The sequence below is a fragment of the Plecotus auritus genome, assembly GCF_963455305.1.
Source record: "Plecotus auritus genome assembly, chromosome: 5".
In the NCBI taxonomy this organism is placed as follows: Eukaryota; Metazoa; Chordata; class Mammalia; order Chiroptera; family Vespertilionidae; genus Plecotus; species Plecotus auritus.
The window spans coordinates 43,480,982-43,503,143 of NC_137776.1; the positions used below are offsets into that span (position 1 = coordinate 43,480,982).

Consider the following 22,162-nt stretch of genomic DNA (forward strand, 5'->3'; position numbering starts at 1 on the left):
CCAAATTAGTATTATTTTTTTATGGAGGAGGGGGACTTCAGAAAGAGCAGAATAGAGCAATAGATCTTTTTAAAAAGATATCTGTTGCACTGAGACTGAAAAAAGAGGATATTAAAATATTTTGGTTTTTATTATCTTCTATTTCCCTACTACTTCAGCTTCTTCTTACTTCCTGCTTTCAAAATGTATTTGCCTGTTTATCCTGTACATTTACTTAGAAATTCTATTTATATTGTCATATGGATACTCATAATAGAGTTTAGTCTGGCTCAAAGTGTTGAATTATTGTGCCAATGAATGAATGACACAGTGTAGATCATTCCCTTCGTAAATGAATTCCCCTATCAGTTTGCAATGTGTCATGAAGGTATGATATTGTCTCTATCTATAGTAATCTTTACGTGTGTGTGTGTGTGTGTGTGTGTGATTCATTAAGCTTTTGATTGAGGATGGAAAAGTACAATTACCCATCAAAGACATAAAGAGGTTCTTAAAGAAACCAAAAACAATGATGGATAATATACAAAGAATTAGATTGACAGATGACTTTTTACCATCATCAACTGCACATGATAGGGGAATAATATCGTCTAACACAGAGAAAATAGTTGTCAACCTAAAATTGTATACCCAGCTAAATTACCTTTTAAGATGATGATAAAATAAAGATATTTTTATACAAAACAAAAACAAATCATTTACCACCAATGCTAAAGGATATTCTAAGTATTGTCTTTTAAAGGTAAGAAAATAATCCCAGAATGGGAGGAAAAAGATGCTGAAAGGAATGAAAAGGGAAAATTTGGTAAATCTGTGGTTAAATATAAGTAAGCATCGACTACTAATAATAATAATGTCCAATTTGCAGTAACAAAACAAGACAGAACAAGAAAAAAGTAATATGTATACCAGGAAAGTAGTGTTAAGAGTTAAAGTATTCCAAGGTCCTTATTTTATTTGCAAGGAGTCTAAAGGTGTTACTTTTGGATTTTGTTAAGTTTATACATAACTTTTCTAGTTTTATCACTAAAATAAAGGAAAATGTAATATAATAGAGGAGAGAATCAATGAAATAAAAAAAAAAATCAACAACTGGCTTAGTGAACAAAGGAGTAAAGAAATTTAACATGAATTTTAGTAATTGTTCCTGGGGCTCTTACATTGCAATTACAAGTACTAAGTAACTGTGTTGTGGAGTTTATATATAAACTTATAAGACAAGTGAAAACAAACAAACAACAGTCTTAATGATAGGTGAACAGGTGCTTTGGCTTGAGATAAAATCTTCGGTAACATTATATGCAGATTTCCCAGGGCATGTGTTATGGGAGAGGAACCTCAAATGTAGAGAAGCCGAATCTTTTATTATGGACAGTTAGCCTGCCTAAACTCTGCTCCGGAGAGTGATATTATCTTAATTATACTGCATAGTAATTCTGCTCTTGTTCTGGAAAAAGACATTATCTTCTTTCCAAGGCTGTTCACTATACAAACACCTTGAAAGACAGAACCAATACCTTTGTTTCTAAGATGTGCAGAAATGTAAGAGACCCAGGAGGATTTATCTTCAAACAACTTTGGATAAGTTTATAAAACCTCTGTTTTCTCTTCTGAAAAATGGGACGAATAGTATAGCCTACATAATTGTGAGGATCAGAGGACGTAGTACATATAAAATGCTTACCATCATATCCAAGGACTTTATAAATATCAATGACTATAAGAAGTGATTATCTTGAATAAGATATGAGCATGTTTATTGAATTATCTGTTTTCTCTAGCAAATAGAATATTGCAGTTCACTGATGTTTCTAATTATTAGAATCTGCAAATATTAGAACAAAAAGGACCAGAATGATTATCCAGTTAAACCAGGAATTTGACAGATAAAGAAGTAAGTTCAGAGAGGTTGAGTGACTTGTTGACTTTCTCACAGAACAGCCAAATAAAGGACAATGGTCATCTGATTTAAAAGTCAGATTCTTTTTAATTATACACAATGCTTGTAGCTCAACAAATAATGATATTACAAACAAATTAAAGCAAGCTTGTAATATATTAGAAAGTGTTTCACATGTCTGTTTGATCATTGCCTTCTTCCTATGTGCTTGACCTATAAAATCCACCTTAAACTTAGCCCTGAAGGCAAATAAATACAGAAAGGAAGAAAGGATGGAAAGTTAAAATAAATAACCCAAGTTTCCACCTCCTTCACTGTCAATCTCTCTCTACTGCAGAGGAAAAAACAAAACCAGGAAACTGCAAGAAAATGCTGTCTGAGCGTGTAGGTGATGTTGAAAACGGTCCCATTCTGGCCGAGGCAGGGAAATTCTGGCAGAGTATCCGACAGCTTTATGTTGACAACTTTGTAATGGTTTATTGACAAACTTCTTAAGGCATGAGGAGGAGTAGTAAGGAAGGAAAGGAGGGGATGACAGAAATAACATTTAGTTCTCAAAGGTAACAAGTTGTAGAATTAGATGAACCTGAGTTCCAGTGTGAGTTTGAGCAAGTTACTGAGTTTCCCAATCTGTAAAATGTACATAATGCTCCTCCGTGGGGAACTGATGTGCAATTCAAATGAAGAAATGAAGTGAGAGTATTTGGCATAAAGCAGGTCCTCATTGAATATTGATTTACTTTGAATCAAATTCGGTGAAAGAATTTATCCTGAAAAATATCTGCAACCATGAAACCATTTATTTTATATATCTCCTTAATACCAATCCTACTATTTTTCTCTCTTCTTTAAGACTGGGTCACAGTATTAGCTTCTACAGCATTCGGAAATACTTTTGGGGACCCAAGGTCACAGTTAAGTATGCCCAGGTAGCCAAAGCAAGGTTTTAATTGAATTTCCCTTCATCTTTTGTCCACCTCAAGCCCTCTGCAAAATCATCTTTCACTCCAAGTAATCGTGTTCTGGGTGTCCCAGGAGTGTCTCAGACCTGCATATGTGTGTGTTCATGGGCAGATCTGCTCCTGCTGTTCTCATCCCTCCCCACAACTGTGCACTGCTCTACTGCTCTGTATATTTTTGCAGGGCATGTGGGGTGTGTGTGTGTGTGTGTGGGTGAGAGAGAGAGAGAGAGAGAGAGAGAGAGAGAGAGAGAGAGAATGTAATGTAAAACATGCCCTTATCCCTCTGCTTTAGAGAAGTCCCAAAGATATATCACGTCACAATATCTTACTTTATGAAGATTTTAGGGAGATAATGCTTTAGGTTTTACTTGGGGCATTGTCTTTTCCTCTGGAATTAGAGATTGTGGAATTGAATTTGCATGTGAATACCAGGCAGTACTGAAAATCCACAAACATACACTAGACCCCTTGTGATGAGAAAGATTTGTTAGGATCAGGTCTGTCACACCTGTTTCTTCCTGTAGGAGGAGTGCTGTCTTAAAGAATTCCCAGCCTTTTTTCAAACACACTTCTGTAGGACTGTAGGACCATCCCACCAATTTGCATTCATGTCCAGTTATGTCTGCAGAGTAGTGCACACAGTTTGGTCTCTTTTGCATGAGGCTACTAGGTTCTCTGGCCCCTAAATTCTTACTGGGCCAATCCTAACAGGAATATTTGTATCTGAAGCTGACAGAGTTCTAGGATCAAGCTGAGATTCCCTGCTACAGATACATATGTACAAAGAAATTGACTTATATGCTGCCTACCTCTAAATTTGAGTGTGAGCCTTAAATTCTAGATGTATCAGAGTTTATTCATTTCTCATTGTTCAAAGAAGGAAGACAAAGATGACTTAATATTCATACAGGAAGAAACAGGTGTGATGGACCTGATCCTAACAAATCTTTCTCATCACAAGGGGTCTAATGTATGTCTAGGGATTTTCAGTACTGCCTGGTATTCACACACAAATTCAATCCCACAATCTCTAATTCCAGAGGAAAAGACAATGCCCCAAGTAAAAACCTGTCTCATAGCCATCATAATGTGTAGGTTCCCTTTATGTCTTCATAGATGTGACTGTCTTTACTTAAAGCTTGATTGAGACCATCTTATAGTTAACTCTGAAAAATATGCCTTCTGAAGTTAAGCTCAGTATCAATAATGCTATACTCAATCTCTATGGTGGAAAAGAAAGTGTTACAATTAGGTATATGCAGGAAATGTGGAATCTGGTTCAATGATGTTTCAATGCTCTTAACTCTCTTTGCCCCCAGGTTATGCAGATGTATCTTCCATTCTGTGGAATTGCCATATCTAATGCTCAGGTATTTGCTGCCTCCAGGAAAGAATATGAAAGAAGCAGGGTGAGTAGAAAGAAACTTGGTTTACAACCCTCAAAGCTCTCTGTTTTTCAAGAATCTGTGAGTCATTAATCTCAGATGACATTTGAACTGTCCAGGAATCTTTTTTATTTCTATAATCCTAAAAATAAGTCTATGGTTGAAGACCCCTTTAAGCAATGAGCCCAAATGAAAGTGGATACAAATTCTCTGTTGTTTTTTATGCAAGAAATAGTACCAGCTTCTTTTAAAAAGGAAATTAATTTCACATCTGTACTATCAGATGGTATAGTCTTGCTTACTTATAGCTCTGAAACAATAACACAATTCAGTAATATTTTTACAGTTTAATTTCTTTAAGAAACAAGGAATATTATAAATGATTTCAACCCATTTCAAGATTTTGTTTTTGAATTGAAAGGCTTTCTGGCAGACCATCACAAGATAACTGGACAATATGCAAACACTATTTTATCTATATATATAAAAGCCCAGTGATCGGAACGGTGGAACGATCAGAACAGCTGGAATGACCGGTGGCTATGATGTACACTGCAGCAGCCAACCAGCCTAATCTGGGCCCCGATCAGCCCTCAAATACCCTGATTGGGGGCGGGGCTGGCTGGCCAACTGCCCGTGGCCCCTCCCATGATGGGCCCCCATAGAGGCAGGCCGGCTGGATCCCACCCATGCACAAATTCATGCACTGGGCCTCTAGTAGGATTATAAAGAAACACTCACAGAGCGACTGGCCTCATATACCTTCTTTACCAATTATAGAGTTTAATAGGTAAGAAACAACAGATGCTCAAAAAATATTAAACTATCAAACAGGGGTTAAATTATATTAAGCTCATTATACTTTTAAATAAAGGGAAATTACTGTCACAATTTAAAAATATATTTAATAAGAAAATGTTCCCAAAAGTCGGAAACCCTCAATTAATTGGTAGTCAAATTGATTGAAAGTTCCATTTGCTAAGCATTATGATTGATGAATATTTCATAGTACACAAATAAACACAGTTCACTACTACAGCAATCTTCTTCAGCATAGCATACCACTCCTTTTCTCTGATTTGGATCCTTATTTCATCGTTAGCCCCATGTCTTACCATTCCCCTCCTTTCATGTGGCACTCCAGCAATATAGTTCCCATTTTCTAGAAAACACTCTATTTGCTTCACTTTCTCATATCTTTACCCACATTTCTTCCTCTACATTCAGTGCCTAATGTTCACCTTTTGACTTCCACTATCATTTGCCTTGAATTTCCTTCAGGATCCAACTCAGACTTCTAGTTAATCTTCCCCTCTTGGTTTGTTTTTCTTTGTGTATACTGCCATAGGTCTATTATGGATTCTTATCACACTATATAGTATTTATTGATGACCCTCCTCTCCAGCTATATTTTGAACTCCTTAAGGGACACTTCATGTATTATTAATCTCTACATCCTCATGTACAGCACAGCTTATTTACTCATTCAACAAATATTTATTATGTGGTACTCTTCAGACACTATCTGTTCAAAGTCCCTGCCCTCAGAGAACTTGCCCTTCTAGTGGGAACAATAGACAATAGACAAGGTATAAAGAAAAATGAAGTGAGATAAAGGGATACATACTGGTCCCTGAAGGACAGTTTGGGAGGATGTTTGTTCCAGAGAGTGATTAAGAAGGTCTGTAGAAGAAGATAATATTTAAGCAGGGACCTGAATGAAATAAAAGAGCAAAGCCACACAAAGATCTGGGAAACGCATTTCAGGCAGTAGAAATATTAAATTCGAAGGCCCTGGGTCAGTAGAATGCTTGGTCTGTGTGTCTACAGACAAAAAAGAAAGACCTCAAAAAGCCAAAGCAATTCTGAAAAAGAACAAACCTGGAGGCATCTCACTTCCTGATTTCAAACTATACTATGAGGCTATAGTAATAAAAACAGTATGGTACTGGCATCAAAAACAGATAGCTAGGCGAGTGGAATAGAATCCATAGCCCAGGAATAAACCCCTGTCTATACAGTCAATATATATTTGACAAAGAAGCCAAGATTACTTACTGGTGAAAAGATTTTTCACAATAAATGATGTTGAGAAAACTGGATATTCACATACAAAAGAATGAAATTGGAGCCCTATCTTATCACAAAAGTTATCTTGAAATGGATTAAAGACTTAAATGTAAGACCTGAATTTGTAAAAAGCCTAGAAGAAAATGAGGGGAAAAGCTCCAGTGATTTTTTTTTTTTATCTGACACAAAAGCACAAGCAACAAAAGCAAGAATAAACAAGTGAAGCTACATCAAGCTAAAAAGCTTCTGCACAGCAAAAGAAACAATGAGAACACAGCCTATGGAATGGGAGAGAATATTTGCAAACCATTTATATCAGATAAGAGGTTAATATCCAAAAATATACAATTCAATAGCAAAACCCCAAAATAATCCAATTACAAATGGGCAGAGCATCTGAACATCCCCCCCCCCAAAGAAGACATACAAATGGTCAACAGGTGCATGAAACATGCTCATCATCACTAATTACCAGGGAAATGCAAATCAAAACCAAAATGAGGTATCACCTCACACCTATTAAAATGACTTTTATAAAGAAGACAGGAAATAACAAGTGTTGGTGAGGATGTGGAAAAAATGGAATTTTTGTGCACCATGGAAAACAGTATGGAGGTTCTTCACAAAATTAAAAATTGAACTTCCATGTAATCTACTGGGTATGTATCCAAAGGATATGATATCACTACCTTGGAGAGATATCTGCAAACCCATGTTCATTGCAGCACTACTCAAAATAGCCCAGATATAGAAACAACCTAAGTGTTCATTGATGAATGAGTGCATAAAGAAATTATGGTGTATACTAGCATATGCACAATAGAATATCATTCAACCATAAAAAGAAGGAAATCCTGCCATTTGTGACAACATGGATGGACCTTGAAGGCACTGTGCTAAGTGAAATAAGTCAGAGAAAGGCAAATACTGTACGATCTCACCTGCATGTTGGATCAATGAGAAGCAGAACACATAGAAACAGAGTAGAATGGTGGTTTCCAGAGCTGGGGTGTGAAGCAAGTGGTGAGACTCTAGTCAAAGTGTACAAACTTTCAATTATAAGATGAATAAATTCTGGGGCCCTAATATTCAGCATTGTAACTATACTTATATACTTGAAAGTTGCTAAGAGAGTAAATCTTAATGTTCTCACCACACACAAAAAATGTAATTATCTGAGGCTATGCATAATGTTAACTAACCTTATTGTAGTAAGCATTTTGCAATATAGTATACATGTATCATATCATCATGTTGTATACCTTAAACTTATAGAAAGTTATATGTTAATTGTATCTCAATAAAGCTGAAAAAAAATACTGTAGCTAGGACTCGGTCAATGAGAAGTGAGAGATTCCCCCCAAAATTAGTGGTGAAATATACAAGGCTTACTGACACGGGAAATGAATGAAAAATGACTGGTTTGTACAGCTGGCAAGTAAACAGTTGAGTCAAGTAATCAGCATATAGTCAGGGATCCTCAAACTTTTTAAACAGGGGGCCAGTTCACTGTCCCTCAGACCGTTGGAGGGCCGGACTATAGTTTAAAAAAAAACTATGAACAAATTCCTATGCGCACTGCGGGCCCGGGACGAGTCGGCTGCTAAGCAGGACAGGCAGCGGCACCCAGCGGGCCAGATAAATGTCCTCGGCGGGCCACATGTGGCCCGCGGGCCGTAGTTTGAGGACGCCTGAATAGTATTTAAAACTAGGCAATCAGGGCCGAAACTGGTTTGGCTCAGTGGATAGAGCGTCGGCCTGCAGACTGAAGGGTCCTGGGTTCGATTCCGGTCAAGGGCATGTACCTTGGTTGCGGGCACATCCCCAGTGGGGGATGTGCAGGAGGCGGCTGATCGATGTTTCTCTCATCGATGTTTCTAGCTCTCTATCCCTCTCCCTTCTTCTCTGTAAAAAATCAATAAAATATATTTAAAAAAAAACAAAACTAGGCAATCAGGTAGGTTAATCTGGGGGAGAATTTGTGGATAAGAGAAGGGAAGAACCCTAGCTGGTTTGACTCAGTGGATAGAGTGTTGGCCTGTGGACTGAAGGATCCTGGGTTAGATTCTGGTCAAGGTCATATACCTTGGTTGCTGGATCCTCCCTGGACTGGGCCCTGGTCAGGGCGTGTGCAGGAGGCAACCAATTGATGTGTTTATCTCACATCGATCACTCTGTCTTTCCCCCTCTCTTCCACTCTCTCTAAAAATCAATGGAAAAATATCCTTGGGTGAGGATTAAAGAAAAAGGAGAAGGGAAGAGATCCAAGGATGAGGCCAGGAGCAAAAGAAAGTCACCAAAAGAAGGAGAGGGAAATGCCTATGAAGTCAGGAAGCAGGGAGTGTTCAACTGTGAAAGGTTCCCAGTGTCTGTTGAATTGCATATCATCCAGGTTTTCTTCTCTTTCTCTTATTCTGGAGGTAGACTGCATTGTTATTTGAAAAACTTTTATTACTTGTTAGTACAGCAGCAATTTTTAATTAGAAACAATAAAGTTGCTATAATATGATTTGTCAGTGCAAGACTCAAGGCAGAATGAGTTTTTCCTCTGAGATAAATGTTCTTGCGTATGGGTCCCAGAGGCCCTATCCATGCAGTCACAACAAATTGAAAAGTTAAATAATTGTTCCGTTAATATGATCCATCTGTAGAAATAGTCTGGATGATTAAAGAAATAATGTCTCCTCCTTAATAACAGGGAATTTCTGTTGGTAATTATTCAGACAATTGCCTCATCTTTAATGTTGTATTTGAATATGAAATTATCGCACATTGACCTCTATGGTAATTTGCTGTCCAAATGCCAGATCGTCAAGATGCACTTAAAACTTTTTTCACCTCTTGGTCTTGCTCTTTGCTTTGGGATCATAGAGCAATCTTCAGCCATTTCCATAAGCTCTCTTTAGAGAAAACACTACCTAGGATATTTGGTCCTCTTTTAGATACTCAGTGAACTAGACTCATTTCATGGATCTATTAACTCATTCAAATGCTTTTCTACCTGAATAGACTCAGAGAAGAAATTTTCAAATGGTTTCAGGACAAATCAAATTCATTATGAAAGTTGAAAATCAGCCACGTCCCTAGGATGATGATCAACACCATCTCCCTGAATAGATGCGAATTTAAAAACCCATGAAATCCTCTTGCAAGAGATCAGACTTGAGAGGGCACATCTTATTAAATTCTATTGAATAAAGTACCCTCTGGCCAATTCACTGGCTGTGTAATTTTCTGATTGCTCTTGGATAGCAGCATAATATCTTCACCTGTACATAGCCCACTATTCTTAAACCTCTGGAAACATCCATGTAATGAAAAACTCCAAATAACTATTATTTCAGTGAAAACATTGCAAGCAAATTTAGCTGGATAAAATAACAGGTTATTACAACTTGCTTTTGCAATGAGTAGAAAAACTATTCACTCTTTTTAAGTTAGAATTTCTTTTTATTAAATGAGTACACAGTTTTTAAGTTAGAAATTTTTTGTTTGTTTTCCCTTTTTATTCTCCTGTTTTAAACTTTAATGGTGTTTTCTTTCCTGATATATATAGTATTTAAATATTTTTCTGGACAAATTGAGATGAAGTAATACTTCTTGTGCAGAAAGATTAATGGGGGTTTTATATATATTTTTGGAAAACTCTGAAACCTAATTAGCATTTACCACTATAATTCTTTCAGACTTCTGTGAGAGATGTGTATTAGTGAAAATAAGTCTCAAGTTTGACCAAGAAGCTATTTCTTCCTGATGGGGGGAAGAGCTGCTTTGTAATTTTCTAAAATAAATATGCTCTTGAGAGAATCAGGTATTCGTTGCTTATAAAATGTTGGGTATATACCTAGTTGCATTGCAGAAAAACTACTGTGTGGGGGTGGAGGGGAAGCCTATAATTAATGACTCTATGAGACATGTAGTCATTAGCCATATGGATATGTGGGATTATAGGCTGGCACTATTTTCAAGTTGTATTTTGCAGTTCAAGACTCTGAGCGGGCCTAAGCTGCAGTCTGGCCTCCCTCTGCAGGTGGTAGGAGGTGACCGGGCTGATCAGGGGATGTTACCACCCCCATCACTCCACTGCTGCTACCACTGCCGGCTGCTGCAGCCACCAAGGTGTTTTCATCAACATGGACTCCAGTCCCTTCACCACAAAAAAATGACAACTTTTTTTAGGCATTTTCAAGATGTCTCTTTCATAGGATATAATCTTTCGTTCCTTCCTTCCTTCCTTCCTTCTTTCCTTCCTTCCTTCCTTCCTTCCTTCTTTCCTTCCTTCTTTCCTCACCTGAGGATATTTTTCCATTGATTTTTAGAGAGTGTGGAAGAGAGAGGGAAAGACAGAAACATCAATGTGAGAGGGACACTTCGATTGGATTCCTCCTGCATGAGCCCTGACATGCGCCCCGGCCAGGGAGGAGCCTGCAGCCTAGGTACATGCCCTTGACCAGAATCAAACCCAGACCCTGCGGTCAGCAGGCCGAAGCTCTATCCACTGAGCCAAACTGGCTAGGGCAGGATTTGACATTTCTTAGCCCCTCCAGCAGTGGACCTTCGTTTTTTCCTCCAGGAGTGAGGTGGAAAAAACCTAGATCACCTTCTTTGATTCTTATTACCCAAGTTACCAAGAACACTGTGAGTGGCATACAAGGAGCTTAGTCAATGAGCTGTAAGAAAAGCTGTTTCCTCTGTAGCTCACATGCAGAGGTGGGACTACCAGCATGCTGCAGCTGGCAGGCCCTGCTGTCTGTGGGCCTGCTCACTTTCTCGCCCTGGTGCCCGGCAGCCAGGCCCTGCTCTCTACGTCTGCCTCACCCCACCCACCCGGCCGCCAGCCTTGCTGTGATAGGAGCCTGGGGCCCGTGGGGGCGGGACCCAGAGATGCTGCATGCACTTCCTGGTGACCAGTCGTCTGCCTGGTCGTGACGGCCCTTGGCTATTATTAGTATAGATTATAGCAAAGGCTAAGTGGAATTTTGAGAGAGAAAAAAATAACAACATTTTATTCTCTCATGTATCCATCTAAATACATCCCTTTCATCTTTCCTAGGCTTTGCTAGAGGTGGTTAATGACCTCTTTGAGGAACAGACTGACCTGGAGAAAATTGTCAAGAAAATAATGCATCGGGCCCAAACTCTGCTAAAATGCGAGCGCTGTTCAGTTTTACTCCTGGAGGACATCGAATCACCAGTAAGCCATCTTTTTTCTGTCATGTAGAATTGGAGACTGCGGGAATGCAATAAAGTTTAGTTTATTTGTAAGTAAGTGTGTGAAATTGGGACTGGAACCACCCTTCTCATGACTCTTCTGATTATGGGGTGACTTTTTATACAATTAAAGTCTTTTATTTTTTACATGTGTTTTCAGTCTTGTTTTGCTGTCACCTTAGAAACACAGACTGTTATGTTGATAGGGACCTTAGTGACATGTATCTCAGCCCCATGTGTTTACAGTTGAGGGAACTAAGGGATGAATGGTTGGCCCAATCTCACAGAGCTGAATAGAAGACAAGCTCAGGTGCTGGTCTCACTTCACATTCACCCAGCAAGGCCCCCAGTACTGATGGGCATGGATTGCAGTCCACACAATGCTCCAAGGTCTTTTTACTGGGAGGAGGGAGCAAACTGAAACCAGAGAAACAGTGCCCTTGGCTCTTGGAGCCCACACAGTTGGGACTGAGCTGAGAGGGGTGACCAGCCTCAGCCAGCCTGGGCGGTGCAGCAGAGGTTTGTCTTGTTGCTTCTGACGTGCAGTTCCCAGGCTCTTGGACTGCTGCCTTGGACCTCTGGACACTTGCACAGAATGCCCAGTCAGATGGAGGAGGCTCATTTCTTCTTCACTGCAGGGGTTCCTGTTACTCCAAAGCCAGCATCAAGCTAGGTCAAGGGCTAAGGCTGCCGCACCTCAGCTTTCAGGTTCTGTGAAGCCCTGTGGCTCTTTAGGGGAAATCTGCTGGGTAAATACACAACAATATTGAAAATAATGATCATCATCAACATACCTTCCTGAAAGTTAAATGTCTAACCCCTCAGCAGCAATTTAATATCTTCACTGAAAACTCCCTTCAAAGACCAAGAATTGTCTAGCAATTCTGTTTTCATACCTCTGAGAATGACACTTTACTGTACTTAACCTAGAAAAGGTTATTGTCTTTTCCTTTCAGTTTGTGTTGCACAAATAAAAAAAAAAAAAACTTGAGGCAAATTTTGGAGATTTAATTAGTATTGTAAAACTTACAACATTACGTTTTTAAAATTCACATATGTTTAAATTGTTTAGGAATGTTCCCCCATATTTTACCAACAGGAGTCTTGCAAGTATCCTGAGACTGTGTAAAACTCAGTGGAACCTTGGTATATACACACACACACACACACACACACATCCCAGCCCATATTTACGGAGTGGTTCTGGTTGCTTTGTGAAGCACTTGAGTTCGTTGAATCCTCACTGCATCCTGATGAGATAGGTATTATTATCACCCTCATTTTATAGATGAGAATATAAGGCTCAAACCATTGAATGACTTGCTAGAGTCTCCTGTCCCCTGACTCTAAGCCCCTGAAAGGAATGGGAAGGGGTGGGTGCTCCTCAGTGCCTGGCAGTCTGTGAGCTCTCACTAAGCAAAGGCAGGAAGGAGTGGGATTCCCTGAGTCACTTTTAAGTCCCTGTGAGGGCAAGTGGCTGAGGGGCCAGGTAAAATCTGGACAAGGACAAGCTCACTGTTTGCTAGTTCAGTTATAAATGGACATGGAAGTAATTTAAACCAGCTTAAGGTGGTCATTCTTGCCAGTCTTCTAATATGGATAGCCTGACCGGCGTGGCTTAGTGGTTGGGTGTTGACTTATGAACCAGGAGGTCATTTTCGATTCTCGGTAAGGGCACATGCCTGGGTTGCAGGCTCGATCCCTAGTGGGAGGAGTTCAGGAGGCAACTGATTGATGATTCTCTCTCATCTTTGATGTTTCTATCTCTTTTTCCCTCTCCCTTCCTCTCTGAAATCAATAAAAACATGTTTAACATGGGTGAGTTATACTGTGGTCTTGCTCTTTCCCAAATCAAAGAAAAAGTACAGATGGCAGAAATTGATATGGAAGGTGCTGGAGGCAATAGCAGTAGCGACAGCAGTAGCTTTGTGCTACAAGAGTGTGGAGGGGGTCAAAAACACTAGATTAGATAGTATAAGCATAAAGGTGTTGATATATTATTGCAAGTTTAAAAGACCTTTTAACTCTCACAGTTGAACATTCTGACTGCAGTTGTGGGGATCAGAACAGAAATTCTGGGCCATTCCCCATCATTTCTTCTCTTTGTCCGCCACCCCCACACCCTGCCCTCAACATGAGGATGAACTCTTCTTTTTCATCCAGAGGGTCAGGGTCTGGGGATAAAAGTGAACTATATGCAAAAAGAGGAGACTAATCTGCTCAGTTCCTTTTTAGAAGCCGTGGAGATATTTTGCCAAGGCTGCTGCTTGGACTTCAAAGATAATCAAAACATGGCACCCAGACAAAAGAATCAAGTCACTGAGTGGAAGGAATTTATTCTGGTGTTAGACTTTCTTGTACCATTATCCAGTGCTAGGAGAAAATGTAGCAATAGCTACAAAGTCCTCAGGGAAAGAAAATGTGACCCCACAATTTTAAATCCAATCAAATTTATATTCAATTATGTAAGCCACAGATAGACATTTTTAAATTAACAAGAAAGAGTTTAGCAAATATAGTTCCATGCTGTCCTTCCTGAAAAAATATGAGATATTGAAATCCAGCCAAGCAAGTGATGAAGAAGACATAATAAATGAGACTAGTATTGAGTATTGAACGCATTTAGAACTAAGGCTAAAAATGATGGGTCATATACTTGTAGAAACAAATATAAACTTACATTATAAACCATTACAATTGTCCTGGCTCCCCATCTCCCCCAAGTGCCACAGGGGCAACAGATGCCCGCACCTGCAATGGGTTGCATTTCCAGAGAGGAATATTGTGCTTGGAGAATCCATCCCTTTTCCATTGAGTGGTATCAAGCCTGCTGTGTGGAGAGAGATGTTACCTCATCTCTCAAGTTTGTCCACTGTGAACACAATCCTATGAAAGGAACCATATATAGAGAGATTGGGGCCTTGCAGTGTAGGCACAACAGGAAGACTGTGCGTTCAGGGCTCATGTGCCTCTCCCAACAGGTATCTTGGTTACATGGAGTATTTTAATTTCAATGCTTTACATTTATCAATCTTTCTTTTTGATTGTGCTTTATGGTTGTTGTCCAGTTTTTTTGTTGTTTTTGTTTATTTTTTTAAGAACAGCTTTACTTCCATGTTAGAATGACTTTCTCTTATATTTTCCTTAACCCATCTGGTATTTATGGTCTTCTTTATCCACATAGAATTTATTTTTTATATAGTGTAAAGCTGTGTGTATATATCTATATAATAAAAGCCTACGCGACCCTTATGGCAGAACGACCGGTCACTATGATGCGCACTGACCATCAGAGGGTAGATGCTCCAGGCAGGAGCTGCCCCCTGGTGGTCAATGCGCTCCCACAGGGGGAGTGTTGCTCAGCCAGAAGCTGGGCTCATGACTGGCAAGTGCAGCGGCAGCAGGAGCCTCTCCCACCTCCGCAGCAGCGCTAAGGAGCAGCAAGTAGGCAGGAGGTAAGGAGCAATGGGTCCCGGACTGCCAGAGGGATGTCCACCTGCTGGCTTAGGCCCAATTCCTGGGGGTTCTGGACTACGAATATGTGTGTGTGTGTGTGTGTGTGTGTGTGTGTGTGTGTGTGTGTGTGTATATATATATGAATTCTCTCAGAACTGTTTTCGCCCCCACTTTGCAATGCCACTTCTATATTACATCAAGTTTCCACATAATACCTGAGTCTGTTTCTGAGCTCGCTATGTTGTCCCACTGGTCTATGGGTCTTTTTCTGCACCAGTATCACAATGTCTAAATTTCTATAATTTTAGAATACTCTGGTATCTGATAGGGCAAGTCCTCAATGTTGTTCTCCTTTAAAATTGGCTTGCCAGTTTTTGACTTGTTGCTCTTCCATACAGATTTGAAGAGCAGCTTATCATTTATGAAAAACTGTGTAGAGATTTTTATTGAAATTGCTTTAATTCATAGATCAATTTGGGGGATTTCTGCAAGTAATAGAATATACAAGGGAAAATGACTTAATAAGATTTGTATCTTTGGATACAGGACTTAAATATAAGACGGGAAACCATAAAAATACTAGAGGAATCCACAGGCAGCAAAATCTCAGACATATGCCAAAAGAACTTTTTCAGTGATACTGCCCCTAGGGCAATGGAAGCCAAAGAGAAAATAAACAAATGGGACTACATCAAAATAAAAAGCTTTTGCACAGCAAAAGAAACCATCAACAAAACAACAAGAAACCCCACTGTATGGGAGAACATATTTGCAAATGTTATCACTGATAAAGGTTTAATCTCCAACATCTACAGGGAACTTATACAACTTAATAAAAGGAAGATAAATGATCCAATAAAAAAATGGGCAACGCACCTAAATAGAATCTTTTCAAAAGAAGACAGAAGGAGGGCCAAGAGACACATGAAAACATGCTCAAAGTCACTAATTATTCGAGAGATGCAAATCAAAACGACAATTCGATACCATCTCACACCTGTCAGAATGGCTATCATCAACAAATCAACAAACGACAAGTGTTGGCGAGGATGCGGAGAAAAAGGAACCCTCGTGCACTGCTGGTGGGAATGCAGACTGGTGCAGCCACTGTGGAGAACAGTATGGAGTTTCCTCAAAAAACTGAAAATGGAACTCCCATTTGACCCAGTAATCCCACTCCTAGGAATATATCCTAAGAAACCAGAAACACCAATCAGAAAGGATATATGCACCCCTATGTTCATAGCAGCACAATTTACAATAGCTAAGATTTGGAAACAGCCTAGGTGCCCGTCAGCAGATGACTGGATCAGAAAACTATGGTACATATACACAATGGAATACTATGCTGCCATAAAAAAGAAGCAATTATTACCATTTGTAGGCACCTGGATGGAATTAGAGAACATTATGCTAAGTGAAATAAGCCAGTCAATGAAAGAAAAATACCACATGATCTCACTCATTTGGGGATAATGAAAAACATTATAAACTGATGAACAAAAAGATAGATACAGAGGCAGTAAAGCATCAAACAGACTGTCAAATTACAGCAGTAAGGTTAGGGAGAGGTGGGGGAAATAAGAGATCAACTGAAGGACTTGTATGCATGCATATAAGAGTAACCAACGGATGCAAAACATTGGGGGGTGAGGGCATGTATAGGAGTGGGGTGGGGGGGCAATGGTAAGATATGTACACATATAATACCTTAATAAAAATTTTTGAGAAATAAAAAAAAAAGATTTGTATCTTGTGTAACAAGAAGTCTGCAGGAGGCGGTTCTGGGGATTAAGCAGCAGCTAGATGATATAATCAAGAACCAGGCTCCGTCATTTTCCTGTGTTTGTCTCAGTGGTCTGCCTTCACCAGCTGGCTCTTACTCTCACGACCCAGGAGGCTGGCGCAGCTCCAGGCATCATGTCATCAGATAACTATATATCAGGAGAAGAAGAAAGGGAAACTTCTTTTCACATGTCTTTCTTTTAATTAGGGAGGAAAGTGGTTTCCAAAAGAGGCTTTTCCCATTGACTTTCCATGACCAAGAACAAAATGATATTGTTCAAATCATTTATAGTCTTTATAGTTTTGTTTCTCATCTGTCATTCTCTGATAGAGGTTTGTTCAAATCATCAGCCTGAGATCTGTCAATATCATCTCGTCCAATTCTGTAGGTTGTTGATTTAGTTATCTATGTTAATATTAATGTGCATGTGTTTTTAAATTTGGGATTGCAGTTTATTTTTATAGGAAACTGTTTTTGTGTATTTGTTTGTGCCATTGTTTTCTTTCATTCTTTCCTGCACTCTTCCCTCCCTCTCTAATAATTTGCACAGTTCCGGGGCCCCTAGTCAAGAACCAGGTCTACTATGGGTGGCTTAAGTCTCCTGGTATGTGATAATATTACACTCAACCAGAGACAGTTTGGTTCAGTTTCTGGAGGTAAAGCTGAATCATTTGTCTCCAAGGAACACTTTTAGACCCCCGACTCCAGTAGGAGCTGACATTCCAACCATTGCTGCCTGCCTTTTTCCAGACTTGGAACACAGCAGGCCCTGTCTCCAGGCTTGTGTCAGAGATCTTTATTTTCCCCTCCTCTCTGGTCCCTCCTTTCCCATCACTTTTCTTTTCCCTTTAACCTCTAGATGTCTTTTTTTGGTGTTCTCTTTCTGTATTTTATCAATCTTTGTTTTTGGAAGAGAACAGATGTGCGCAAGCATGAATTAATAGCACCATCTCTACTGGCATTACATACATTACTTTTTACAGTCAGAAAAAAAAAGTTCATTTCAGGGGAATAATATGGTCAAACTTTCTTCCTCAAAAAATAACTTGTGCTTTTTTCTATTTCATTAGAATCATTCCAGGAGACAAGAACTTCAAATTACTTTTTTGTGATTTGAATATTTTAAAAAGCTGGTTATTGCAGATGTATGATATTTTATGACCTGTCTACATTTGAGGAGGAAGGGGAGGATATAATTTAAATTTAGTTGTAGAACTAAATTTCACACTCTTAACTCAGTGTGTAGAGACTGCATTCATAGCTGTTAAACTGGCCAGTCAGGTGTAAACTGATCAGTTTACTCAAAATACCAAAAATAGAAATGAGAAATGCCTTTCTAAACCCTCTCTCCTGCCAAAATTAATATTTTACCCTCTTTTGCTTCTCGTAAGTGTTTTACTCAATCAATTTCAAGTGACTTTGTCAATGGTATTTTCCACTAGACTGAAAAAAATGAAAGGATTGTTCCATCACTAGCTGCTGTCAACATTAGGTACCATTTAGTCCTTTGAACTGAATATTCCCTGCTAATATGCCATTCCATGAATCTGTCTAAGCAATGTCTATCGCTTCTCTTTGTTGTATTCTAGCTTATGTATTTACTATCATCTCTATTTCTTTCCATGCTTAGTCAAGGAAAGCAAATGTTGCTATTTTAATCTTATGTCCTCAGGCACAGTCTCAAAACCACTATTTACAAGTGTTCTTTCACGGATCATCCTGATGGCTGGCAGCTGTGTCCAGAACTCCATGAAATACTTTAAGCTGAGCTTATAAATATGAAGCTAGTTCCTGGAGTTCATTTTCTAAATCATGAAACACAAACTACACTTGTTTTCCAACATGTTCCTTAACTTCTTGGTTCATATGAAATACACATACAGTTAAGTCATTGAACTAGATGAGCTCCCTGAATACAACTCTCCAGAGAAAGAGATGGTGCTGGAACAGCCTGCAATTCAATCCTCACCGTCCTAAATGGATAGTAAAAATTGCTCCAGGCTTTCCTTGCTAATTTCCTTTCTTTCCATTTTCTCATCTTTCTTTCTTTAATTTTCCTTCTCCCTCTAAGGTAGCTAACATAAACTGTGTTTGATCTTGTTCCAAGTGGTTTTTTTCTAGAGTGCAAAATGGAAGGTATCTAAAAATTCTGTTGATTATCTGATGAGTGTATACATATGTATATACTCATCATTAATAATTAACATATAAGATTATATGTTTGTGTATATTAATTAACTTTATTAATAGTTATATCACTACATTAACTCAACTCACATCATTAATCATTTATATTAAATATATATGTTTAACATAAATACATGATTAATGATGTGAGTTGAGTGTGAGTACAATAAATGATATGTTAAATATATGTGTTAAATCTATGTATGGTGTACTTAAATATATACATATATTTAACATATTTAAATTATGTATAGTATATCCTATATAATAAAGAGCTAATATGCTAATTAGACCAGACAGCAGAATGACCTTCTGGAACGACCTTCCGGAACAACCAGTGGGCGGGGTTGGGGCCACTGGGCCACAAGGGCCGAGGCAGCTGGGGCTGTGAAGGCCTACTCTTGCACAGATTTCATGCATCAGGCTTCTAGTAAAATATATAATAATGTATATGTAAAATCTCCAACTACTGAACTTCAGTCCCCACTGCCCATCTTCACCACATCCTGCCCTGAGATTTTGTTTCAGTTAATAGAGTCAAGTAGTAACTCAAGCTAAAAACCAGAGTAGTTTCTAAGTGTTTCTTACTATCTGTATCCAATTTTCTCTAAGTTCTGTTGCTTTTATGTTGAAACATCATTTCTAGGCCCTCCTTCCCATTCCTTCTACTGGTATGTCTGCTCTGTTTTTACAAATCCCTGACCTTGATTTTTTCCTCTTAACTAATTTCTTTGATCACAAACAGGGCACTCTTCCTTCCCATCAATTCTTAATAGCATTTCTAGTTTTCTTTCTAAAACATGCATCTGCCTCTCTTATGTTTTAAAACATTTAGTAACTGGCTGTTGTCTACACAATAAAGTTCAAACTGTCCAACATACATGGTCTATCACTTGTGCTATCAACTTAACTTTTGGTTCTCTTCTCTGTCTTCAGCCTCACTCTATTCCTTTCTTCTCTCCCCAACCCCCCAACCTCCCCATGGTTAGCTTATGCAGGTATTTGCTCTGTATCTTTTGTACATATAGTTCCAGTGAAAGACAAAATGCACAGGGAAATTAAGGAAATAATTTCATCCAGGTTATTGCAATAGGGAGAACATTCATTAATAAGGAACATCTCAAGGAAAAGGAAAGGTGTCTGGGGTTTTACAGAAGCATGTAGACAAGAAAGTTATCTGTATCATTTTTGTGCATCTTGGGGGAATCATGAGGAAAGATGGAGACTGGTCTAGGGCAGAGTGGACCTTTGAGGTTAACCATTTCTGGAAGACAAAACAGTAGGAGGTTTTCTTTATCATTACTGGTTTTTGGAAGCACAGGACTGAGGTGAAGGGCAACTCTATACTATTGTCTGCAAACCCTGCCTCTTCCCATCTGTTGTCAGTCTTTCTCTTTTTAGCTCAGTGTCCTTGAAAACTAATCTCGACTTACTGTGCCACTTGGGCTTTCTTGTTCTCTAGCTTCCAGTTGAGTTTTACAAACAAGAGGGATCAGCAGACGATTCAAGGGCAGGAGGAGAGAGAGACTGGAGGTTTTTATTCCCCTTGTTCTTTCTCTGCCAGTTGTAGAGATGGCTGGATTCTTGTAAGGCCCCTTTCCGCAGCTCCAGCCCCTCCTTCCATGCCTGCTTCTCTCCCTCACACTCCGGTGTGTTCCCTTAGACCTGGACTGCTTTCCAAAGCGGCTGCCCCTACTTTACAAAGTTGCCTATGCTTCTGTAACTAACCCCTTTATTGAATTAGGTTCAGTTAACTCTATTGAGTGCTCTGTTTAATACCAAATTTCTGATTTTGGAAAATTTTTCTCACTTCTCAGCCTAGAGCACTTTTAATATACTATACCATGGTGAAATGTTACATTTATGAATTGCTTCGCCTATATACTATGTTGTGAGTTAGTACCTGGTACACTAAGCATTTGGTAAATGCTAGTTGAGTGAATAAATAATTTATCAAGAAGGATAGTAATGGATGATCATTTAATCATTACTTTGCCCTTATGGAGTAGTCCTCTTATGGAAAAACGGGGGTTAAGAAAATGCTAATTAAAAAAGGGGGATTGCTTAGATCACTTCTATTTTCTTTGTGGTGGTAGGAAGGTCTATTTCAGCATGATTTTTTTTTGGGGGGGGGTATTTTTAAGTTGTTTTTAAAAATGGAAAGGAGATCAGACCAACTAGTGCTTGATAAATATAAAATCAAAAAGACTTCTGTCCATGGAGCTTTTCCAAAGAACAGGCAGAGATGCGTGGGGATCTTTTGTTTACTTCGCTGTGGCATGCGCACTGCCTTCCCGGGGTACAGTAACCAGGGCTGGTCAACAGCCAAAAGAGCTCAGAACCACTTTGTTCAGTTTAATTACCCTCTAAGCCGCTTCTGATATTTCTTTTATAAGAGTCTCTTTTTACTTAGTGTGTATAAGTGTATGTTTATTTATTTAATCTATGTTCATTTATTGCATCTACAATAAAATCAGAATTGGATTTAAAGAATAAATTTTTAAAAATTAATAAAACTAAGAACCATACAATTGGTCTAAGTCACGAATAAAGCAGGAATTTTATTCTTTTTCATTTATGCTTTCATCTGTTTTTATTAGTTGTAATCTCCACAGTGAAACTATATATCCCATTAAATTTTATCAAAATAGTTCAACTGTTTTTGCTCTTGCTGTTTTTTAACCCAGGTGTCTGACTATAAATACTTTTCTACTAGAATGCACTATATTTTTAATAAATTTCTAAGAATTATCACACAAGGTGTGAAATTAGGGAATATCGTCTCCAATACTGTCCTCGCTTATGCCACCGATGACAAATTTGGGGCTTCCCAAGACCACCCTCAGCCTCGGTAATTTGCTGGAAGGGCTCACAGAACTCACTGAAAACTGTTATACTCATGGTTATGGTTTATTAGAAAAGGATACAGATTTAACTGAGCCATGGGAGAGATGCATGGGCAGAGTCCAGGAGGGTTCCAGCAGTGGAGCATCCAGTTGTGCTCTCCCAGCAGCAATGTGTGACAGCATGCATTAAGTCCTGCCAAACAGGGAGGGTCACCCGAGCCTTGGCATCCAGATTCTTCACTGGAGTTTGATCACCAAAACCTAGTTAGGTACCCATGTAGTTGACCTCAGTCTCCATCTCCTCCAAAGGTTAACTTATACCAGGTGATCCAAAGACTCCACCCCAGATCACATTGTTG

At 38.9% G+C, this 22,162-nt stretch overlaps 1 protein-coding gene across 2 annotated transcripts in view; it reads left to right on the top strand.

Moving 5' to 3' along the window:
* The window catches only part of PDE11A (phosphodiesterase 11A), a 306,712-nt gene that overhangs the window by 97,314 nt on the left and 187,236 nt on the right, over positions 1-22,162 (top strand). The window contains exons 3-4 of one of the 2 annotated variants that reach the window (XM_080670943.1): positions 4,182-4,271; positions 11,371-11,511. In XM_080670943.1, coding sequence (XP_080527069.1) covers positions 4,182-4,271; positions 11,371-11,511 — 231 coding nt within the window. The remainder of the gene's footprint in view (positions 1-4,181; positions 4,272-11,370; positions 11,512-22,162) is intronic. The other variant, XM_080670944.1, reaches the window with a different exon arrangement.